The sequence below is a fragment of the Oncorhynchus masou genome, chromosome 22 (genome assembly GCF_036934945.1).
Source record: "Oncorhynchus masou masou isolate Uvic2021 chromosome 22, UVic_Omas_1.1, whole genome shotgun sequence".
Classification (NCBI taxonomy): domain Eukaryota; kingdom Metazoa; phylum Chordata; class Actinopteri; order Salmoniformes; family Salmonidae; genus Oncorhynchus; species Oncorhynchus masou.
In genome coordinates this window covers 30,500,077-30,522,110 of record NC_088233.1, presented here as the reverse complement: position 1 = coordinate 30,522,110, position 22,034 = coordinate 30,500,077, and the positions used below count along the sequence as shown (strand labels likewise).

Genomic DNA, 22,034 nt, shown 5'->3' with positions numbered 1-22,034 from the left:
CACGCACGTGGCCGGTGTTGTCAGCATTACCTATCACAACCCTAACACACATGCCTATCACAACCCTAACACACACACACACACAACACACTCCTATCACAACACACTCCTATCACAATCCTAACACACAACACACTCCTATCACAACCCTAACACACAACACACTCCTATCACAACCCTAACACACAACACACTCCCATCACAACCCTAACACACATACACAACACACTCCTATCACAACCCTAACACACAACACACTCCTATCACAACCCTAACACACAACACACTCCCATCACAACCCTAACACACATACACAACACACTCCTATCACAACCCTAACACAGTTATAAATAAATTAACACAGCCTTTTAACAAAGCTATCAAAAACAAAGCGTCAAAAAATCCTCCTACAAATTTTCTCTTGTTCTTTTGTATGTCTACAACAATGTTGATTCCATGATATGTACAGCACTAGAAAATAATTTAATCATAATGCACACTTTCTACAGACATGAAATGGCACTGTGCTAGTCCACGTGGTGGGAGAGGGGACAGGGGGGCACAATGTGTGCCTATTGACGAAGTCTCTGGGGGGTGGGGATAGAGAGGTGAGTGGGTGGGGTCACAGAGAGGAAGTGGTGGAGTCAACAATTTCTCTCCCATTACACACAGTCGGTACATACTGGGCACTCACTGATGTGTGTGTGTGTGTGTGTGTGTGAGAGAGAGAGAGAGAGAGAGAGAGAGATGGGAAGAAAAAAGATTAAGGAATTTAGTTAAATTATAACTCGGCAACATAAACAAACCATGCACAGTGGTCAGTGTCTCTGACTGTAACTGAACCATACCGTGTGAAGCGCATGTGGTGGCAGGACCACTGACACTGAAGCGGTTGATATTGAGGCGGAGACTGGTGACGTTCTTCTGTGGTTGGAACATGATGATGTGGACCTTGGGAGCGAACATACAGCCCAACACCACGAAACCACTGAGACTGACAGAGATACACATGGTGGTGGTCTGGACCTGTAGAGGGAGACAGATCGCATGGTAACTCCATTGGAACAGAGGAGCAGAGGAAGGAAGGAAGGATATTTTTGTGGACATATGCATGAACACACACAAAAGCACACATGTGCGTGATCCTGCTTCACACACACCCTACCTGACTAATCACAAAGTCAGATTAATGAGACCATAGGAGCGGTTTATTTTTTCCACAGCCTAGGGCTGTGTGTGTGTGTGTGTGTGTGTGTGTTTGTGTGTGTGTGTACCATGCTCTCACCCTGTAGTCACTGGATGTGACGTAGAATATGGGCAGGAAGGCTAGCCAGATGATACAGGTTGTGTACATGGTAAATCCTATGAACTTAGCCTCATTGAAGTTCTCTGGACACTTCCTGGTCTTGAAGGCGTACCTAGATCAGATAAAGGACACGAAAAGAAAGACTAAATAATCATTCAAGTCAAAAGCAATAAACAAAATAATACATCTTGAGAAGTACACACACACACACACACACCACCTACACGGTACACAGGATGACCAGGAGCACGTCATATACTAGTGACAGCAGCATGCTGGAGTCACGGACGTTACACTTCAGGATCACTGTCTGCCGTCGCTCCGGTAACGTAAACCTCCTGGTACCAGGAACCTCCAGCAGCAACCACACAGACACCATCACTAACTGGACCGATATCAGACTGAGACAGATAAACACCTGGGGAGGGGAGGGCAAAGGGGAAGACAGAGGAACACCATCATCATCTGAACTATAACTTCCCTCCCTACCTTCCTCCCCTCTCCTTCCCTCTATCCCTGTTTGATTGACAGCTAGGATGACCTCTGACCTGAGAGGTGGGGCTTATGAAGCGAGGCCTTGTGGTCCCGCCCCCGTCCTTTACCCCGCTGAAGATCCGGGCGATCCGATTGGTCTTAGTGAGCAGGGCTGAGTAGCAGACAGCGAATGAGGTGCTTAGGCCGAGGCGTCGCATGGCGCAGATAGTAGGAGAGGGCTTGGCAAGGAAGAGGAAGGTGAGGGAGTAGGACATGAAGACACCCAGCAGCAGGATGTAACACAACTCTCTGCCTGACGCCTTCACCAGGGGCGTGTTGTTGTGTCTCACAAACACCCAGAACACCAGAGATGTACAGAGGAACCTGCAGAGGGAGAGTAAATCAGTTTCAGTTGATTTTATTGAATCCCCAAATTCGACTAGAATTTGTACTAGGCCTAAACAAAAGCCTGTACTTTACACCTATGCCTTTTGTATGTCTTTGATCGGGTTCAAGTCCGGGCTCTGGCTGGGCCACTCAAGGCCATTCAGAGACTTGTCCTGAAGGCACTCCTGCGGTGTGTTGGCTGTGTGCTTACGGTCGTTATCCTGTTGGTAGGTGAACCTTCACCCCAGTCTGAGGTCCTTAGCGCTCTGGAGCAGTTTTCGTCAAGGATCTCTCTGTAATTTACCCCGTGTCCATCTTTCCCTCAATCCTGACTAGTCTCCCAGTCCCTGCTGCTGAAAAACACCCCCAGAACATGATGCGCCTACCACCATGCTTCACCGTAGGGATGGTGCCAGGTACCTTCCAGACACGAGGCTTGGCATTTATTTATTTTTTATATATTATTTTTTTGTGAATTTCACCCTTTTTCTTGGTATCTAATTGTTAGTAGTTACTATCTTGTCTCATCGCAACGACTCCCGTACGGCTCGGGAGAGATGAAGGTCGAAAGTCATGCGTCCTCCGAAACACAACCCAACCAAGCCGCACTGCTTCTTAACACAGCGCGCATCCAACCCGGAAGCCAGCCGCACCAATGTGTCGGAGGAAACACCGTGCACCTGGCGACCTTGGTTAGCGCGCACTGCGCCGGGCCCGCCACAGGAGTTGCTGTTGCACTTCGAAAAAATTCAATCTTGGTTTCATCAGACCAGAGAAGGGTTGGCCAAGCCCCTTCTCCCCCAATTGCTCAGTTTGGACAGCTCTAGGAAGAGTCTTGGTGGTTCCAAACTTCTTCCATTTAAGAATGATGAAGGCCACTGTGTTCTTTGGGACCTTCAATGCTGAAGACATTTTTTGGTACCCTTCCCCAGATCTGTGCCTCGACACAATCCTGTCTCAGAGCTCTACAGACAATTCCTTCAACCTCATGACTTGGTTTTTGCTCAGACATGTACTGTCAGCTGTGGGACCTTATATAGACAGGTGTGTGCCTTTCCAAATCATGTCCAATCAATTGAATTTACCACAGGTGGTTTTCCAATCAAGTTGTGGAAACATCTCAAGGATGATCAATGGAAACAGAATGCACCGGAGCTCAATTTCAAGTCTCATAACAAAGGGTCTGAACACTTACGTAAATCAGGCATGTTTTATAAATTTGCAAAAAGTCCTTTGTCATTATGGGGTATTGTGTGTAGATTGATGGTGATACAAATATATATATATATATTTTTAGAATAAGGCTGTAACTTAACCAAATGTGTAAAAGGGAAGGGGTCTGAATGCACTATATATATATACCAACTGGTGATACTTATTCCTCTTCCTCTCCTCTAAAGTCTCACCCGACAATGGCGATGCTGATGGGTCCGATGGCCCAGGCGTCCTCCCACATGATGTAGTCCTCGGGCAGGTCATAGCAGAAAGTGAGGTCTTCACTGGGCCACTGGCCGGGGGCGCAGGGCGAACAGGTGAACTCATCAGCTAGGTACTCATGAGCCTCACATGCAGTACAGATCCAACAACAGTACTCTCCTACAAGATACAGGTATAAAACATATACATTAACTTAGGCAGAGTTTATGTTAGAAAATGAAACTAAGTTGTTTACATGAAAGCCAGCTGCTAAAATCATTTCATTCTCCAAAACAAATTACATGGAAACTTCTATTAGTGCTGTCACTAGATCACAGTGAGCAGCCTGCTCAAAGCCCTATGTGTGTGTGTGTGTGTGTTCCTCACCAGCCTGCATCTTCTTCATCTCATTGCGGGCACATGGGTCACTGCACTGGGATGGGGGCACCACCTCCCTTGGCCAGCGAATCAGGTCACTGCTCAGGCTCAGAGTCTCCGCCCACTCGCCGATGGGCACGTAGCCATAGCGATCAGCGTTGCGCTGGTAACTGAAGATGTTGTACCGTCCCATCCCGTCGCCATAGGGATCAAACTTCACCACAGTCTCACTGCCGAGAGGAGAGAAGGGAGCTGAGAGGGAGATAAGGATGAGGGGAAAGAGAAAGAGACAGTGAGAAAGAGAGAGGAGGGGTGGAAGGGTGAAAGAGAATGGTAGAGTATGAGAGGAGAGAGATCGGGAGAGAAGATAAGAAACAGAATGGAACTAGTGTCAGGATTTCAATTTCATTTGAAGTCGATTTGAAGAAAGCAGTGTCACAGAGGAGTGTAATGAATTCCAAGACATAAATTACATACAAAGCCAGTCGAAGTGACAAAGTGAGAATGTAGCAAGTGTATCTAGTGGTTTAAACGTGTGTTACAGCATCTCACTGAGGTCAATATACTGTACACAGCAACATAACTGCAGAGAGTAAGAGAGTGTTACACCAGTGTTAACTAACTTGGTTTGAATCCTTGGGGAGCTAACACAAGTCTTCAGGTTTCAGGAAAGGTTACTCATCTCCTCACTACAAGATGAAACATGAGTGTTTACCCCTCTGAGGTAGGCTTAAACATAGCTGAGACTGTGTTATATATAGACCCTGTGTTTTATATAGACCCTGTGTTTTATATAGACCTTGTGATTTATATAGAACGTGTGTTTTATATAGACCTGTCACACCCTGACCATAGTTTGCTTTGTAGGTTTCTATGTTTTGGTTGGTCAGGGTGCGAGCTGAGTGGGCATTCTATGTTACATGTCTAGTTTTTCTAGTTCTATGTTTGCCTGATATGGTTCTCAATCAGAGGCAGGTGTTAGTCATTGTCTCTGATTGGGAACCATATTTAGGTAGCCTGTTTGGTGTTGGGTTTTGTGGGTGATTGTCCTTGTTCTTGTTCCTGTGTTAGTTTGCACCAGTTTAGGCTGTTTCGGTTTTTACGTTTATTGTTTTTGTATTGATTTGTGTTTCCTTTGTTTTATTAAACATGAATCTCAATAGCCACGCCGCATTTTGGTCCGACTCTCCTTCACATAAAGAAAGCCGCTACAGAATCACCCACCACAACAGGACCAAGCGGCGTGGTAACGGGCAGGAGCAGCGAAATAAAGACTTCTGGACATGGGAAGAAATCCTTGACGGTTGAGGACCCTGGGCTAAACCAGGGGAGTGTAGCCGCCCCAAGGTGCAGCAGGAGAAGAGGCAACAGGAGCAGCTCAAAAAGGATCGCTTTCCATGGGAACAGGTTGAGGCAGCAAGGAGAGCAGAGGCAGCCGGAGAGAGGAGTCGGCGATATGAGGGAACACGGTTGGCAAGGAAACCCGGGAGTCAGCCACAAACATTTCTTGGGGGGTGGCTCACAGGGAGTATGGTGACGCTAGGTAGGAGACCTACGCCAACTTCCTGTGGTTACCGGGGGGCTAGAGAGACCGGGCAGGCACCGTGTTATGCTGAGGTGTGCACGGTGTCCCCAGTGCGGGTGCATAGCCCGGTGCGGTATATTCCAGCTCCGCGTATCGGCCGGGCTAGATTGAGCGTCGAGCCAAATGCCTTGAAGCCGGCTCTACGCATCTGGTCCCCAGTGCGTCTCCTTGGGCCAGGTTACATGGCACCAGCCTTGCGCACGGTGTCCCCGGTTCGCCTGCATAGCCCAGTGCGGGCTATTCCACCTCGCCGCACTGGCAGAGCGACCGGGAGTATTCAACCAGGTAAGGTTGGGCAGGCTCGGTGCTCAAGAGCTCCAGTGCGCCTGCACGGTCCGGTCTACCCAGTACCACCTCCACGCTCCAGCCCTCCAGTGGCAGCTCCCCGCACCAGGCTTCCTGTGAGTGTCCTCGGCCCAGTACCACCAGTGCCAGCACCACGCATCAGGCCTACAGTGCGCTTCGCCTCTCCAGCGCTGCCAGAGCCTTTCTCCTCTCCTGCGCTGCCGGAGTCTCCCGCCTGTTCAGCGCTGCCAGAGCCTTCCTCCTCTACAGCGCTGCTGGAGTCTCCTGCCTGTTCAGCGCAGCCAGAGCTGCCAGCCTGCATGGAGCACCCAGAGCTGCCAGCCTGCATGGAGCACCCAGAGCTGCCAGTCTGCATGGAGCACCCAGAGCTGCCAGTCTGCATGGAGCAGCCAGAGCTGCCAGTCTGCATGGAGCAGCCAGAGCTGCCGGTCTGCATGGAGCAGCCAGAGCTGCCGGTCTGCATGGAGCAGCCAGAGCTGCCGGTCTGCATGGAGCAGCCAGAGCTGCCGGTCTGCATGGAGCAGCCAGAGCTGCCGGTCTGCATGGAGCAGCCAGAGCTGCCGGTCTGCATGGAGCAGCCAGAGCTGCCGGTCTGCATGGAGCAGCCAGAGCTGCCGGTCTGCATGGAGCAGCCAGAGCTGTCGGTCTGCATGGAGCAGCCAGAGCTGTCGGTCTGCATGAAGAAACCAGAGCTGCCAGTCTGCAAGGAGCTGCCAGTCTGCAAGGAGATGCCAGTCTGCAAGGAGCTGCCAGTCTGCATAGAGCTGCAAGGAGCTGCCAGTCTGCATGGAGCTGCCAGAGCTGCCAGTCTGCATGGAGCTGCCAGTCTGCAAGAACCCGCCAGAGCCGCCAGTCAGCATGGAGCAGCCAGAGCCGCCAGTCAGCATGGAGCAGCCAGAGCCGCCAGTCAGCATGGAGCAGCCAGAGCCGCCAGTCAGCATGGAGCAGCCAGATCCGTCAGTCTCCCAGGATCCGCCAGTCAGCCAGACCCTTCCAGATCCGCCAGTCAGCCAGACTCTTCGAGATCCGCCAGTCAGCCAGACTCTTCCAGATCGTCAGTCTGCCAGGATCCACCAGTCAGCCAGACTCTTCCAGATCCGCCAGTCAGCCAGACTCTTCCAGATCCGCCAGTCAGCCAGACTCTTCCAGATCCGCCAGTCAGCCAGACTCTTCCAGATCCGCCAGTCAGCCAGACTCTTCCAGATCCGCCAGTCAGCCAGACTCTTCCAAATTAGTTACTGTCACACCCTGACCATAGTTTGCTTTGTATGTTTCTATGTTTTGGTTGGTCAGGGTGTGATCTGAGTGGGCATTCTATGTTGGATGTCTTGTTTGTCTATTTCTATGTCTGGCCTGATATGGTCCTCAATCAGAGGCAGGTGTTAGTCATTGTCTCTGATTGGGAACCATATTTATGTAGCCTGGGTTTCACTGTGTGTTTGTGGGTGATTGTTCCTGTCTCTGTGTTTTCACCAGATAGGACTGTTTAGGTTTTCACACATTTATTGTTTTGTTAGTTATTTCATGTCGAGTTCCTTTTATTAAAGAACATGAATAACCATCACGCTGCATTTTGGTCCGCTTCTCTTTCACCAGAGGAAAACCCTTACACTGTGTTTTATATAGACCATGTGTTATATATAGATCCTGTGTTTTATATAGACACTGTTATATATAGACCCTGTGTTATATATAGACCCTGTGTTATATATAGACCCTGTGTTTTATATAGACCCTGTGTTTTATATTGTCACGTATCAAAAATACCACGCTGCATTTTGGTCCGCTTCTCCTTCACCAGACGAGAACCGTTACAGAATCACCCACCACAACAGGACCAAGCGGTGTGGTAACAGGCAGCAACAGCAGGAGCAACAAAATCTGGACTACACAACTTGGGAGGAGATAGACAGGTGGGCGATCGACCCAGTGAGAGTGCCGGAACCCGCCTGGGATTCGATGGAGCAGTGTGTGGAAGGTTAGAAGAGAATGAGGTTGGCGACGCAAGCACGGCGGCGCGGAAGGAAGCCCGAGAGTCAGCCCCAAAAATGTCTTGGGGGGGGGGCTCAGGGAGAGTGTGGCAGAGTCAGGAGTCAGACCTGAGCCAACTCTCCCTGTTTATTATTTATTTTCCACCATAATTTGCAAATAAATTCATTAAAAATCCTACAATGTGATTTTCTGGATTTTTTTTCCTTATTTTGTCTGTCATAGTTGAAGTGTACCTATGATGAAAATTACAGGCCGCTCTCATCTTTTTAAGTGGGAGAACTTGCACAATTGGTGGCTGACTAAATACTTTTTTGCCCCACTGTACATAAGCATTCAGACCCTTTACTCAGGACTTTGTTGAAGCACCTTCGGCAGCAATTTCAGCCTCGAGTCTTCTTGGTTATGACACTACCAGCTTGGCATACCTGTATTTGGAGAGTTTCTCCCATTCTTCTCTGCAGATCTTCTCAAGCTCTGTCAGGATGGATGGGGAGCATCGCTGCACAGCTATTTTCAGGTCTCTCCAGAGATGTTCCATTGGGTTCAAGTCCGGGCTCTGGCTGGGCCACTCAAGGCCCTTGTCCCGAAGCCACTCCTGCGTTGTCTTGGCTGTGTGCTTAGGGTCATTGTCCTGTTGGAAGGTGAACCTTTGCCCCAGTCTGAGGTCCTGAGCACTCTGGAACAGTTTTCATCAAGGATATCTCTGTACTTCGCTCTATTCATCTTTCCCACAATCCTGACTAGTCTCCCAGTCCCTGCCACTGAAAAACATACCCACAACATGATGCTGCCACCATCATGCTTCACCGTAGGGATGGTGCCAGGGTTACTCCAGACATGACACTTGGCATTCAGGCCAAAGAGTTCAATATTGGTTTCATCAGACCAGAGAATATTGTTTCTAATGGTCTGAGAGTTCTTTAGCTGCCTTTCATCAAACTCCAAGATGGCTGTCATGTGCCTTTAACTGAGGAGTGGCTTCTTTCTGGACATTCTAACACAAAGGCGTAATTGGTGGAGAGCTGCAGAGATGGTTGTCCTTCTGGAAGGTTCTCCTCTCTTCACAGAGGTACTCTGGAGGTCTGTCAGAGTGACCATTGGGTTCTTGGTCCCCTCCCTGACCAATGCCCTTGTCCCCCGATTTCTCAGTTTGGCTGAGCTGCCGGCTTTAGGAAGAGTCTTGGTTGTTCCTAACTTCCTCCATTTAAGAATAATGGAAGCTACTGGGTTCTTGCGGACATTCAATGCTGCTACTGCAGAAATGTTTTGGTACCCTTCCCCAGATCTGTGTCTTGAGACAATCCTGTCTCGGAGCACTACGGACAATTAATTTGACCTCATGGCTTGGTTTTTGCTCTGACATGCACTGTCAACTGTGGGACCTTATATAGACAGGTGTGTTCCTTTCAAAATCATGTCCAATCAATTTAATTTACCACAGGTGGACTTCAATAAAGTTGTAGAAACAACTCAAGGATGATAAATGGAAACAGGAAGCACCTGAGCTCAATTTCGAGTCTCATAGCAAAGGGTCTGAATACTTCTGTAAATATGGTATTTCTGTTTTTTATTCTTAATACATTTGCAAAAAATAAATAAAAACCTGTTTTCGCTTTGTCATTGTGGGGTATTGTTTTTAGATTGCTGAGAAAAATAAGTATTTTATCAATTTAAGAATAAGGCTGTAGCGTAACAAAATGTGGAAAAAGTCAAGGCATCTGAATAATTTCCAAATGGAAGCATGATCGCACCAGGTATAAACAGGGCTTCTGTGTTGGTAGGCTCTTTTAGGACCTATTCTAACTGGTTTAGAGCACATGGTTCTGAGCATTGTGGCAGATACGCTGACTGGGACTAAAGCTGATATTGTTGTGTGTGAGTGTGTGTTTGTGTGCTGACTAGGACTAGAAGAAGAATGGAGTGTCAGACCAGAGAGGTTATGAAATCCATTTATCACAAAGACAACCTACTTCTCTTCCCCACTCCTTTTTATGCCTCTCTTTCCATCTCCCCCTCTCTCTCTCTCCCTCTCTGTCTCTCTCTCTCTCCTTTAGGATATTGGAAGTGTTTAGGCTTCTTCCAGAGATAAACGTTAAATGATTTAAATAAGGAAAAGCTGATAAGATAGTCCATATCTATATAATAAAGCAAAATAGCCACATGCACGCACGCACACACACATTCACACACACACTTTCTGACAGTCAATACATAACTGCATAACACTGTAAGATACAAACACTGCAACACTGCAAGATTAGTTGTTTTTTATCGCTTTGGTACTATTTTCACAACAATGTGGTGAATTGCCAAAACTCTTTGTACAAAACTCATGCGGATGTGTTTTTAGAGCTCTCCTGACAATTTCGGCTTAACTTCTTTTAATCTCTTATTTTCCATCCTCGTAACACGAACAGCAAATTTTCTTGGACAATTTCAGGCGTATCTACATCCATTATGAATCGATTTCAACATAGTCCTCCTAAAACAAGAAGAACATCTCACATCAACAACGTGGTCCAGGCTAGGCTGTCACGCCTGCTCCCGCTCTTCCTCCCCCTGGCGCTCGAGGGTGCCAGGATTCCCAGCATTACGCACTCAAGCCACCATCAGTACGCACTCCTGCCTTCCCCTGTCACGCGCATCAGCGATCAATGGACTCACATGGACTCCATTCCTTGTGTCATTACCTTACCTATATCTGTCTCTTCCCAAACTCTGTTCCCTGCTTCGGGATTAATTGTCTCATGTCCGTGTTACCCGTGTTCCGACGCTGTTCCTGTCTTGTTTCCTTGTCTGTTCCCGAATAATTGTCAGGCTCCCCGTACCTGCTTCTCCTGTCCGGCGTCGGCCCTTACATAGGCTAGTTAGCCCTGCTAATTCAGCCAGCTACACTAACCCAGTTAGCCCTGCAAGGTCCTCACACTACGAGTCTGACATGAAAATCAACAATGTAGACAACATAAACCAGAACCAGAACCAAAGGGTTTTGGAAGCTATCTCTGCCATGAGGGCGGACTTTTCCACCAACCTCGAAGGTGTCCTAACATGGATTGGTGAGGTTAAACGTGACCTTCAAGCCTACTCTACACGCTTGGACGAAGCAGAGGAATGCATTAGCACGGTGGAAGATACTGTCGTCACTGTCAAAACAACGACCGAAAAGTTTAAAAAACAGGTGGCTGACCTTACTTCAAAACTGAACTTGCTCAAGAACCACCAGAGGAGGTCTAATTTGAAACTGGTTAATCTACCTGAAAAAGTGGAAAATAGTGACCCAGTTGCATTTCTCGAGAGATGGCTTCCAGAGGCATTGGGGCTGGACATCTTTCCAGACCACCTGTGCAATGAAAGAGCCCACCGGCTTCCGGCTCCTACAGGCCTGTGAAACCACCCTCTCCTCGAGTCCTTATCATGAAGTTTCTCAACTTTCAAGACGATATCTGAGTGATGCGGAAAGCCAGGGCAAGGTGATATACGGGGACCAAGAGATCATGTTCTTCCCTGACCTAGCCGCAGACCTGCACCGAAAAAGAAAAGGCTAGATCGGGGTTGAACGCCAACTCAGGTCCCTCAACATTGCCTATGGAATAGCCGCCCCAGCTAAACTACGTCTGACTTACAATAGACGGTCACACGAGTTTGAATCTCTCCCTCAAGCCGAGGCATTCATCCGTGGCATTCAGCGTGAATCTTCTTCCTAGTCATATTGCCGCTGTGAAGTTCACCACCACTCTGGACTATGGAAAATTAAACCACCTTGGATTACAGTACCTTGCGAAAGTATTCGGCCCCCTTGAACTTTGCGACCTTTTGCCACATTTCAGGCTTCAAACATAAAGATATAAAACTGTATTTTTTTGTGAAGAATCAACAACAAGTGGGACACAATCATGAAGTGGAACGACATTTATTGGATATTTCAAACTTTTTTAACAAATCAAAAACTGAAAAATTGGGCGTGCAAAATTATTCAGCCCCTTTACTTTCAGTGCAGCAAACTCTCTCCAGAAGTTCAGTGAGGATCTCTGAATGATCCAATGTTGACCTAAATTACTGATAAATACAATCCACCTGTGTGTAATCAAGTCTCCGTATAAATGCACCTGCACTGTGATAGTCTCAGAGGTCCGTTAAAAGCGCAGAGAGCATCATGAAGAACAAGGAACACACCAGGCAGGTCCGAGATACTGTTGTGAAGAAGTTTAAAGCCGGATTTGGATACAAAAAGATTTTCCAAGCTTTAAACATCCCAAGGAGCACTGTGCAAGCGATAATATTGAAATGGAAGGAGTATCAGACCACTGCAAATCTACCAAGACCTGGCCGTCCCTCTAAACTTTCAGCTCATACAAGGAGAAGACTGATCAGAGATGCAGCCAAGAGGCCCATGATCACTCTGGATGAACTGTAGAGATCTACAGCTGAGGTGGGAGACTCTGTCCATAGGACAACAATCAGTTGTATATTGCACAAATCTGGCCTTTATGGAAGTGGCAAGAAGAAAGCCATTTCTTAAAGATATCCATAAAAAGTGTTGTTTAAAGTTTGCCACAAGCCACCTGGGAGACACACCAAACATGTGGAAGAAGGTGCTCTGGTCAAATGAAACCAAAATTGAACTTTTTGGCAACAATGCAAAACGTTATGTTTGGCGTAAAATCACACCATAACCACTGTCAAACATGGTGGTGGCAGCATCAAGGTTTGGGCCTGCTTTTCTTCAGCAGGGACAGGGACTTACAGCTGTAATCGCAGCAAAAGGTGGCGCTACAAAGTATTAACTTAAGGGGGCTGAATAATTTTGCACGCCCAATTTTTCAGTTTTTGATTTGTTAAAAAAGTTTGAAATATCCAATAAATGTCGTTCCACTTCATGATTGTGTCCCACTTGTTGTTGATTCTTCACAAAAAAATACAGTTTTATATCTTTATGTTTGAAGCCTGAAATGTGGCAAAAGGTCGCAAAGTTCAAGGGGGCCGAATACTTTCGCAAGGCATGGATGTGACTGTTGGCAAGCTAACTAACAATAACAGTAGTGGAGAGGATAGTAAGTTTTAAGTTTTAAGTTTCTCGGCGTACACATCACAGACAAACTGAATTGGTCCACCCACACAGACATCATCGTGAAGAAGGCGCTGCTGCGCCTCTTCAACCTCAGGAGGCTGAAGAAATTTGGCTTGTCACCAAAAGCACTCGCAAACTTCTAGAGATGCACAATCTAGAGCATCCTGTCGGGCTGTATCACCGCCTGGTACAGCAACTGCTCCGCCCACAGCCGTAAGGCTCTCCAGAGGGTAGTGAGGTCTGCACAACGCATCACCGGGGGCAAACTACCTGCCCTCCAGGACACCTACACAACCGATGTCACAGGAAGGCCATAAAGATCATCAAGGACAACAACCACCCGAGCCACAGTCTGTTCACCGCGCTGTCATCCAGAAGGCGAGGTCAGTACAGGTGTATCAAAGCTGGGACCGTGAGACTGAAAAAAAGCTTCTATCTCAAGGCCATCTGACTGTTAAACAGCCACCACTAACATGGAGTGGCTGCTGCCAACACACTGACTCAACTCCAGCCACTTTAATAATGGGAATTGATGGGAAATGATGTAAAATATATCACTATATCAATGCTACCTAATATAATGTTTACATACCCTACATTATTCATCTCATATGTATACGTATATACTGTACTCTATATCATCTACTGCATCTTTATGTAATACATGTATCACGAGCCACTTTAACTATGCCAATTTGTTTACATACTCGTCTCATATGTATATACTGTACTCAATACCATCTACTGTATCTTGCCTATGCCACTCTGTACCATCACTCATTCATATATCTTTATGTACATATTCTTTATCCCCTTACACTTGTGTCTATAAGGTAGTAGTTTTGGAATTGTTAGCTAGATTACTTGTTGGTTATTACTGCATTGTCGGAACTAGAAGCACAAGCATTTCGCTACACTCGCATTAACATCTGCTAACCATGTGTATGTGACAAATCAAATTTGATTTGATTTTTAACTAATGTATTAACTGCTACTGTAGTACTGTAGCTAACATAACAGTTAAGTGAATAATATGGCGAGCTAGCCCACACAAAGTTTCCTTATATTATTTGTAGCCTGTATGTGCTCATCACTTAGCTCAGTTTCTTCTATATGACAGGCGAGATAGCTGTCCATTGAACGTTGGATGTCATGTTTAAGTTTATTTTTGTTATGTTGATAATTCTCTTCCATTGGATTACATAAAACACTGTAAAATCCTGGCAAATATATTTAGCTTCATGTCACTGGACACATCGGGTGTCAGACCCTGATCTGTTTCACATGTAATCCTTCTCACCCCCCCCCCTTAAATGATTTAGATGCACTATTGTAAAGTGGCTGTTCCACTGGATGTCAGAAGGTGAATTCACCAATTTGTAAGTCGCTCTGGATAAGAGCGTCTGCTAAATGACTTAAATGTAAATGTAAATGTCTGTGTGCTTGTCTCCAACCCCCTCAAGGTGTCGCCCATCTTCCCCATTATCCCCTGTGTATTTATACCTGTGTTCTCTGTTTGTCTGTTGCCAGTTCGTTTTGCTCATTCATACCTACCAGCATTTTTCCCTGCTCCTGCCTGTTTTCCTGCTCCTGTTTTCTAGTCCTTCCCGGTTTTGACCGTTCTGCCTGCCCTGACCCTGAGACTACTTGCCGTTCTGGACCCTGTATACCTTCTCTGGATTATTTGGAATAAACTTTAGTTTCTTCAACGCTGTCTGCATCTGGGTCATACCTCAAATGGGTTATTGGGAGCTTATCCATTTTTTCTTGCACCACGAGAAGCATTGGAACTACTTTATATGAAGACTTAAGTTTCGATCATATCCTTGGACTAAAATGATTTACACTCATGTGCAAGCCTGAAAAAAAAAGCCTGACATCAACATCATGTGCAAGGGCCTTTGGGTAACGTAACAAATATTCAATGGTATCTCTTTCTCTCACGTAGCCTGTTCATTTCTGATCTTTGATACTTTTTTTGGTTTATAAACTTACCATGATGTTCTACGTTACTACACTATATGTATGGGCCATTTTGTTGCTTGGTAGCTACTAGCAGCAGACCCTATGTTGTGGATCATCAACAACTATTTGGGATTGTCGACACTGTAACGTCAACGTTAGTCAGGCTTCACTGACTATTGTTACTGTTTTAGGTGGAGCTTTTCTTCGCTACTTTTCAAATGAATACTATGTGATATTTTACATTTAATCTTGCTAGGTATGCCTTTTGTTGTGATATTTCACATAACATCTTGCAAGATATGTCTTTTGTTTTGTTTGGGAGGAGTAATGGCCGAGAGAAGGCAGGAGACACTTAATTTTGTTTAGCATTGCTTAGGTTAGACTGCTCCCTTTAATGGATCAGTCGTCCACCAGGCTACACTCTACAATTAGGGCGTTATGGGAGAGGAAGCATTGCGTGTCTTGGTTAGGGAGACAAGGGAATGGGGTTACGTTTTTTACTGTTAGGATAGATTTATGTTTGTTCGTTCCAACAGATCTTTACATATTTTCCTTACTACAAAATATTAATGCGGTCCTTATAGTTACTAAACATATTTTAGATAAGCCTTTATGCTATATCCTATACCATTTTTACATTTTTGGTTAAATTACTTCAAATGTAAAACTGAAATTTACTTTGCGGAATGTCCGTGGAGTTTGTAAACTATCCAAACTTAAACAGGTTATTAATAGGTTTAAACAACTTCCTTCATCTATTGTGTTCCTACAAGAAACTCACTTGGTATGGTTCTCAATCAGGGACAGCTGTCTATCATTGTCTCTGATTGGGAACCATACTTAGGTAGCTTTTTCCCACCTATGTTTTGTGGGTAGTTGTTTTCTGTGTAGTGTTCTGCACCTCAAATCAAATCAAATCAAATTTATTTATATAGCCCTTCGTACATCAGCTGATATCTCAAAGTGCTGTACAGAAACCCAGCCTAAAACCCCAAACAGCAAGCAATGCAGGTGTAGAAGCACGGTGGCTAGGAAAAACTCCCTAGAAAAGCCAAAACCTAGGAAGAAACCTAGAGAGGAACCAGGCTATGTGGGGTGGCCAGTCCTCTTCTGGCTGTGCCGGGTAGAGATTATAACAGAACATGGCCAAGATGTTCAAATGTTCATAAATGACCAGCATGGTCGAATAATAATAAGGCAGAACAGTTGAAACTGGAGCAGCAGCACGGCCAGGTGGACTGGGGACAGCAAGGAGTCATCATGTCAAGTAGTCCTGGGGCATGGTCCTAGGGCTCAGGTCAGTTGAAACTGGAGCAGCAGCACGGCCAGGTGGACTGGGGACAGCAAGGAGTCATCATGTCAGGACTGTTTCGGTTTTGTTTATTCACTTTGTTATTTTTGTTCTAGTTTTCAGTTTAATAAAATCATGAACACTTACCAACAACGACGAGACGGCCTACAGAGAGGAGGTGAGGGCCCTCGGAGTGTGGTGTCAGGATAATAACCTCACACTCAACGTCAACAAAACAAAACTAAGGAGATGATTGTGGACTTCAGGAAACAGCAGAGGGAACAACCCCCTATCCCCCTATCCACATCGATGGAACAGTAGTGGAGAGGGTAGTAAGTTTTAAGTTCCTCGGCGTACACATCACAGACAAACTGAATTGGTCCACCCACACAGACAGCACCATGAAGAAGGCGCAGCAGCACCTCTTCAACCTCAGGAGGCTGAAGAAATTTGGCTTGTCACCAAAAGCACTCACAAACTTCTACAGAGGCACAATCGAGAGCATCCTGTCAGGCTGTATCACCGCCTGATACGGCAACTGCTCCGCCCACAACCGTAAGGCTCTCCAGAGGGTAGTGAGGTCTGCACAATGCATCACCGGGGGCAAACTACCTGCCCTCCAGGACACCTACACCACCTGATGTCACAGGAAGGCCATAAAGATCATCAAGGACAACAACCACCCGAGCCACTGCCTGTTCACCCCGCTATCATCCAGAAGGCGAGGTCAGTACAGGTGCATCAAAGCTGGGACCGAGAGACTGAAAAACAGCTTCTATCTCAAGGCCATCAGACTGTTAAACAGCCACCACTAACATTGAGTGGCTGCTGCCAACACACTGACTCAACTCCAGCCACTTTAATAATGGGAATTGATGGGAAATGATGTAAAATATATCACTAGCCACTTTAAACAATGCTACCTAATATAATGTTTACATACCCTACATTATCCATCTCATATGTATACGTATATACTGTACTCTATATCATCTACTGCATCTTTATGTAATACATGTATCACTAGCCACTTTAACTATGCCACTTTGGTATTATTCTTATTCTGAAGCCTGATAAATACCCAAAGTTACAGACTGATTTCTCCTCTGAACTCCCAACAAAAATGTTTGGGCTAAAGCTTTAGCGAGGAGATTGGATAGAGTGCTCCCATATCTAATACACAAAGACCAAAATGGGTTCGTGAAAAATCGTCAAGGTTTTCACAATGTGAGGAGAGTACTAAAAATAGTGCACATGTGTGAAGGGTACAATGGTATTCCTGTAATTGTTGAACTAATAAATACACTACTGTTCAAAAGTATGGGGTCACTTAAAATGTCCTTGTATTTTAAAGAAATGCACATTTTTTGTAGATTAAAATAACATCAAATTGTTCAGAAATACAGTGTAGCCATTGTTAATGTTGTAAATGACTATTGTATCTGGAAATGGCTGATTTTTTATGGAATATCTACATAGGCGTACAGAGGCCCATTATCAGCAACCATCACTCCTGTGTAAATGTGTCCATGTGTAAAATATATACAGTGGGGAGAACAAGTATTTGATACACTGCCAATTTTGCAGGTGTTCCTACTTACAAAGCATGTAGAGGTCTGTCATTTTTTATCATAGGTACACTTCAACTGTGAGAGACAGAATCTAAAACAAAAATCCAGAACATTTTTAAGTAATTAATTTGCATTTTATTGCATGACATAAGTATTTGATCACCTACCAACCAGTAAGAATTCCGGCTCTCACAGAGCTGTTAGTTTTTCTTTAAGAAGCCCTCCTGTTCTCCACTCATTACCTGTATTAACTGCACCTGTTTGAACTTGTTACCTGTATAAAAGACACCTGTCCACACACTCAATCAAACAGACCAACCTCTCCACAATGGCCAAGACCAGAGAGCTGTGTAAGGACATCAGGGATAAAATTGTAGACCTTCACAAGGCTGGGATGGGCTACAGGACAATAGGCAAGCAGCTTGGTGAGAAGGCATCAACTGTTGGCACAATTATTCGAAAATGGAAGAAGTTCAAGAGGACGGTCAATCACCCTCGGTCTGGGGCTCCATGCAAGATCTCACCTCGTGGGGCATCAATGATCATGAGGAAGGTGAGGGATCAACCCAGAACTACATGGCAGGACCTGGTCAATGACCTGAAGAGAGCTGGGACTACAGTCTCAAAGAAAACCATTAGTAACACACTACGCCGTCATGGATTAAAATCCTGCAGCGCACGCAAGGTCCCCCTGCTCAAGCCAGCGCATGTCCAGGCCCGTCTGAAGTTTGCCAATGACCATCTGGATGATCCAGAGGAGGAATGGGAGAAGGTCATGTGGTCTGATGAGACAAAAATATAGCTTTTTGGTCTAAACTCCACTCGCCGTGTTTGGAGGAAGAAGAAGGATGAGTACAACCCAAAGAACACCATCCCAACCGAGAAGCATGGAGGTGGAAACATCATTCCTTGGGGATGCTTTTCTGTAAAGGGGACAGGACGACTGCACCGTATTAAGGGAAGGATGGATGGGGCCATGTATCGTGAGATCTTGGCCAACAACCTCCTTCCCTCAGTAAGAGCATTGAAGATGGGTCATGGCTGGGTCTTCCAGCATGACAACGACCTGAAACACACAGCCAGGGCAACTAAGTAGTGGCTCCGTAAGAAGCATCTCAAGGTCCTGGAGTGGCCTAGCCAGTCTCAAGACCTGAACCCAATGGAAAATCTTTGGAGGGAGCTGAAAGTCCGTATTGCCCAGCTACAGCCCCGAAACCTGAAGGATCTGGAGAAGGTCTGTATGGAGAAGTGGGCCAAAATCCCTGCTTCAGTGTGTGCAAACCTGGTCAAGAACTACAGGAAACGTATGATCTCTGTAATTGCAAACAAAGGTTTCTGTACCAAATATTAAGTTCTGCTTTTCTGATGTATCAAATACTTGTCATGCAATAAAATGCAAATGAACTACTTATAAATCATACAATGTGATTTTCTGGATTTTTGTTTTAGATTCCGTCTCTCACAGCTGAAGTGTACCTATGATAACAATTACAGACCTCGACATGCTTTGTAAGTAGGAAAACCTGCAAAACCGGCAGTGTATCAAATACTTGTTCTCCCCACTGTATATATATATATATACACACACATTTCAAATTGCCTTTGAATGTAGTATGATACAGTGAATTACCGCACAGTACACTGCTTTCACATGAGGCAATTCACTTACACTATCCATTAACATTGACTGAACATCAGATTTCCATCATTTCTATCCAATATGTGATGAAAGGGGTGATCATTGAAGACATCTTTCACAATGTCATCAATTGAAATAAATGAAAGTAACAATGTTTTGCAAGCCCTAGTTTGCATCAATCCTGTTTGAGCATTTGGCCATAGATTGTCATCAAAATCACAGTAAGCATTCTCATTGTTCATGCACCTGGGAAAAACCTTTTGGCATGGAAAATCCAAGCCTAACATAGATCTGGACTGAATTCCTTTTATGCCTCATCCATGGCCTGAAGTAGGGTGATACGTTCACGGGGATTGCAATCATACATCTTCCACCTTTATTGTAATCATGTATTGTATTTTACAGTATTGTATTGGAATTATGTACACTGCTCAAAAAAATAAAGGGAACACTAAAATAACACATCCTAGATCTGAATGAATGAAATATTCTTATTAAATACTTTTTCTTTACACAGTTGAATGTGCTGACAACAAAATCACACAAAAATGATCAATGGAAATCAAATGTATCAACCCATGGAGGTCTGGATTTGGAGTCACACTCAAAATTAAAGTGGAAAACCACACTACAGGTTGATGCAACTTTGATGTAATGTCCTTAAAACAAGTCAAAATGAGGCTCAGTAGTGTGTGTGGCCTCCACATGCCTGTATGACCTCCCTACAACGCCTGGGCATGCTCCTGATGAGGTGGCGGATGGTCTCCTGAGGGATCTCCTCCCAGACCTGGACTAAAGCATCTGCCAACTCCTAGACAGTCTGTGGTGCAACGTGGCGTTGGTGGATGGAGCGAGACATGATGTCCCAGATGTGCTGAATTGGATTCAGGTCTGGGGAACGGGCGGGCCAGTCCATAGCATCAATGCCTTCCTCTTGCAGGAACTGCTGACACACTCCAGCCACATGAGGTCTAGCATTGTCTTGCATTAGGAGGAACCCAGGGCCAACCACACCAGCTTATGGTCTCACAAGGGGTCTGAGGATCTCATCTCGGTACCTAATGGCAGTCAGGCTACCTCTGGCGAGCACATGGAGGGCTGTGCGGCCCCCAGAAAAATGCCACCCCACACTATGACTGACCCACCGCCAAACCGGTCATGCTGGAGGATGTTGCAGGCAGCAGAACGTTCTCCACGGCGTCTCTAGACTGTCACGTCTGTCACATGTGCTCAGTGAGAACCTGCTTTCATCTGTGAAGAGCACAGGGCGCCAGTGGTGAATTTGCCAATCTTGTTCTCTGGCAAATGCCAAAAGTCCTGCACGGTGTTGGGCTGTAAGCACAACCCCCACCTGTGGATATCGGGCCCTCATACCACCCTCATGGAGTCTGTTTCTGACCGTTTGAGCAGAAACATGCACATTTGTGGCCTGCTGGAGGTCATTTTGCAGGGCTCTGGCAGTGCTCCTCCTGCTCCTCCTTGCACAAAGGCGGCGGTAGCGGTCCTGCTGCTGGGTTGTTGCCCTCCTACGGCTTCCTGCACGTCTTCTAATGTACTGGCCTGTCTGTTGGTAGCGCCTCCATGCTCTGGACACTACGCTGACAGACACCGCAAACCTTCTTGCCACAGCTCGCATTGATGGTCCATCCTGGATGAGCTGCACTACCTGAGCCACTTGTGTGGGTTGTAGACTCCGTCTCATGCTACCCCTAGAGTGAAAGCACCGCCAGCATTCAAAAGTGACCAAAACATCAGCCAGGAAGCATAGGAACTGAGAAGTGGTCTGTGGTCACCACCTGCAGAACCACTCCTTTATTGGGGGTGTCTTGCCAATTGCCTATAATTTCCACCTGTTGTCTATTCCATTTGCACAACAGCATGTGAAATGTATTGTCAATCAGTGTTGCTTCCTAAGTGGACAGTTTGATTTCACAGAAGTGTGATTGACTTGGAGTTACATTGTGTTGTTTAAGTGTTCCCTTTAATTTTTTGAGCAGTGTATTTTTTAAATTATTATTATTATTATTATATTTAACCTTTATTTAACTAGGCAAGTCAGTTAAGAACACATTCTTATTTACAATGACGGCCTAGATATTTTTGTTTTAAGCCTATCCCAAACCTTAACCCTTACCTTAACCATTCAGAGTTAATGCCTAGCCTTAAGAATTGAGTTAATGCCTAAACTTAACCCTAACCTTAAAGATTCATAGTTAAATTTGACATTTAAGAATCATAGAGGAACGTCTAATTCCGATGTGAGACTGTGAGAGCAGGTTGAGAAAAAAATGCTATCAGATCCCCACCCCCCAACAGTAGAGGCCATTGTTTCTATGGCTGTGTGATCTAGTTCATTCAGGTTTGGTGCCTTGTGGGAATGGAAGCGCCTGTCCACTGTTCACTCACACTCACATAGATGTGAGCTTCTCTCAATGCCAACTGCTGAATACACACAAGCACACGCACATGCACACACACACAGTCTTGTACAGCTAACCTTGTGGTGACACACAACTCAGTCCCATTCAAAATCCTATTCTCCCTAACCCCTAACCCTAATCTAACCCTAACCTGTACTCTTACCCTTGACCTAACCCTAACCTTAACCCTAACCCTAACCTTAGCTCCTAACCTTAAAACTAAACCTAGCTCCTAA

General features: G+C 45.7%; 1 protein-coding gene across 1 annotated transcript in view; it reads right to left on the bottom strand.

Annotated features, from left to right (window-relative positions):
• Positions 1 to 533: 533 nt before the first annotated feature.
• Positions 534 to 22,034, bottom strand: part of LOC135509309 (metabotropic glutamate receptor 3-like) — a 59,809-nt gene continuing 38,308 nt past the window's right edge. Inside the window, exons 7-13 of the mRNA XM_064929847.1 lie at positions 3,971 to 4,213; positions 3,574 to 3,763; positions 1,855 to 2,164; positions 1,531 to 1,724; positions 1,286 to 1,418; positions 849 to 1,026; positions 534 to 693 (exon numbers count right to left, since the gene is read on the bottom strand). Of these exons, the coding sequence (XP_064785919.1) occupies positions 623 to 693; positions 849 to 1,026; positions 1,286 to 1,418; positions 1,531 to 1,724; positions 1,855 to 2,164; positions 3,574 to 3,763; positions 3,971 to 4,213 (1,319 nt within the window). The 3' untranslated portion in view covers positions 534 to 622. The remainder of the gene's footprint in view (positions 694 to 848; positions 1,027 to 1,285; positions 1,419 to 1,530; positions 1,725 to 1,854; positions 2,165 to 3,573; positions 3,764 to 3,970; positions 4,214 to 22,034) is intronic.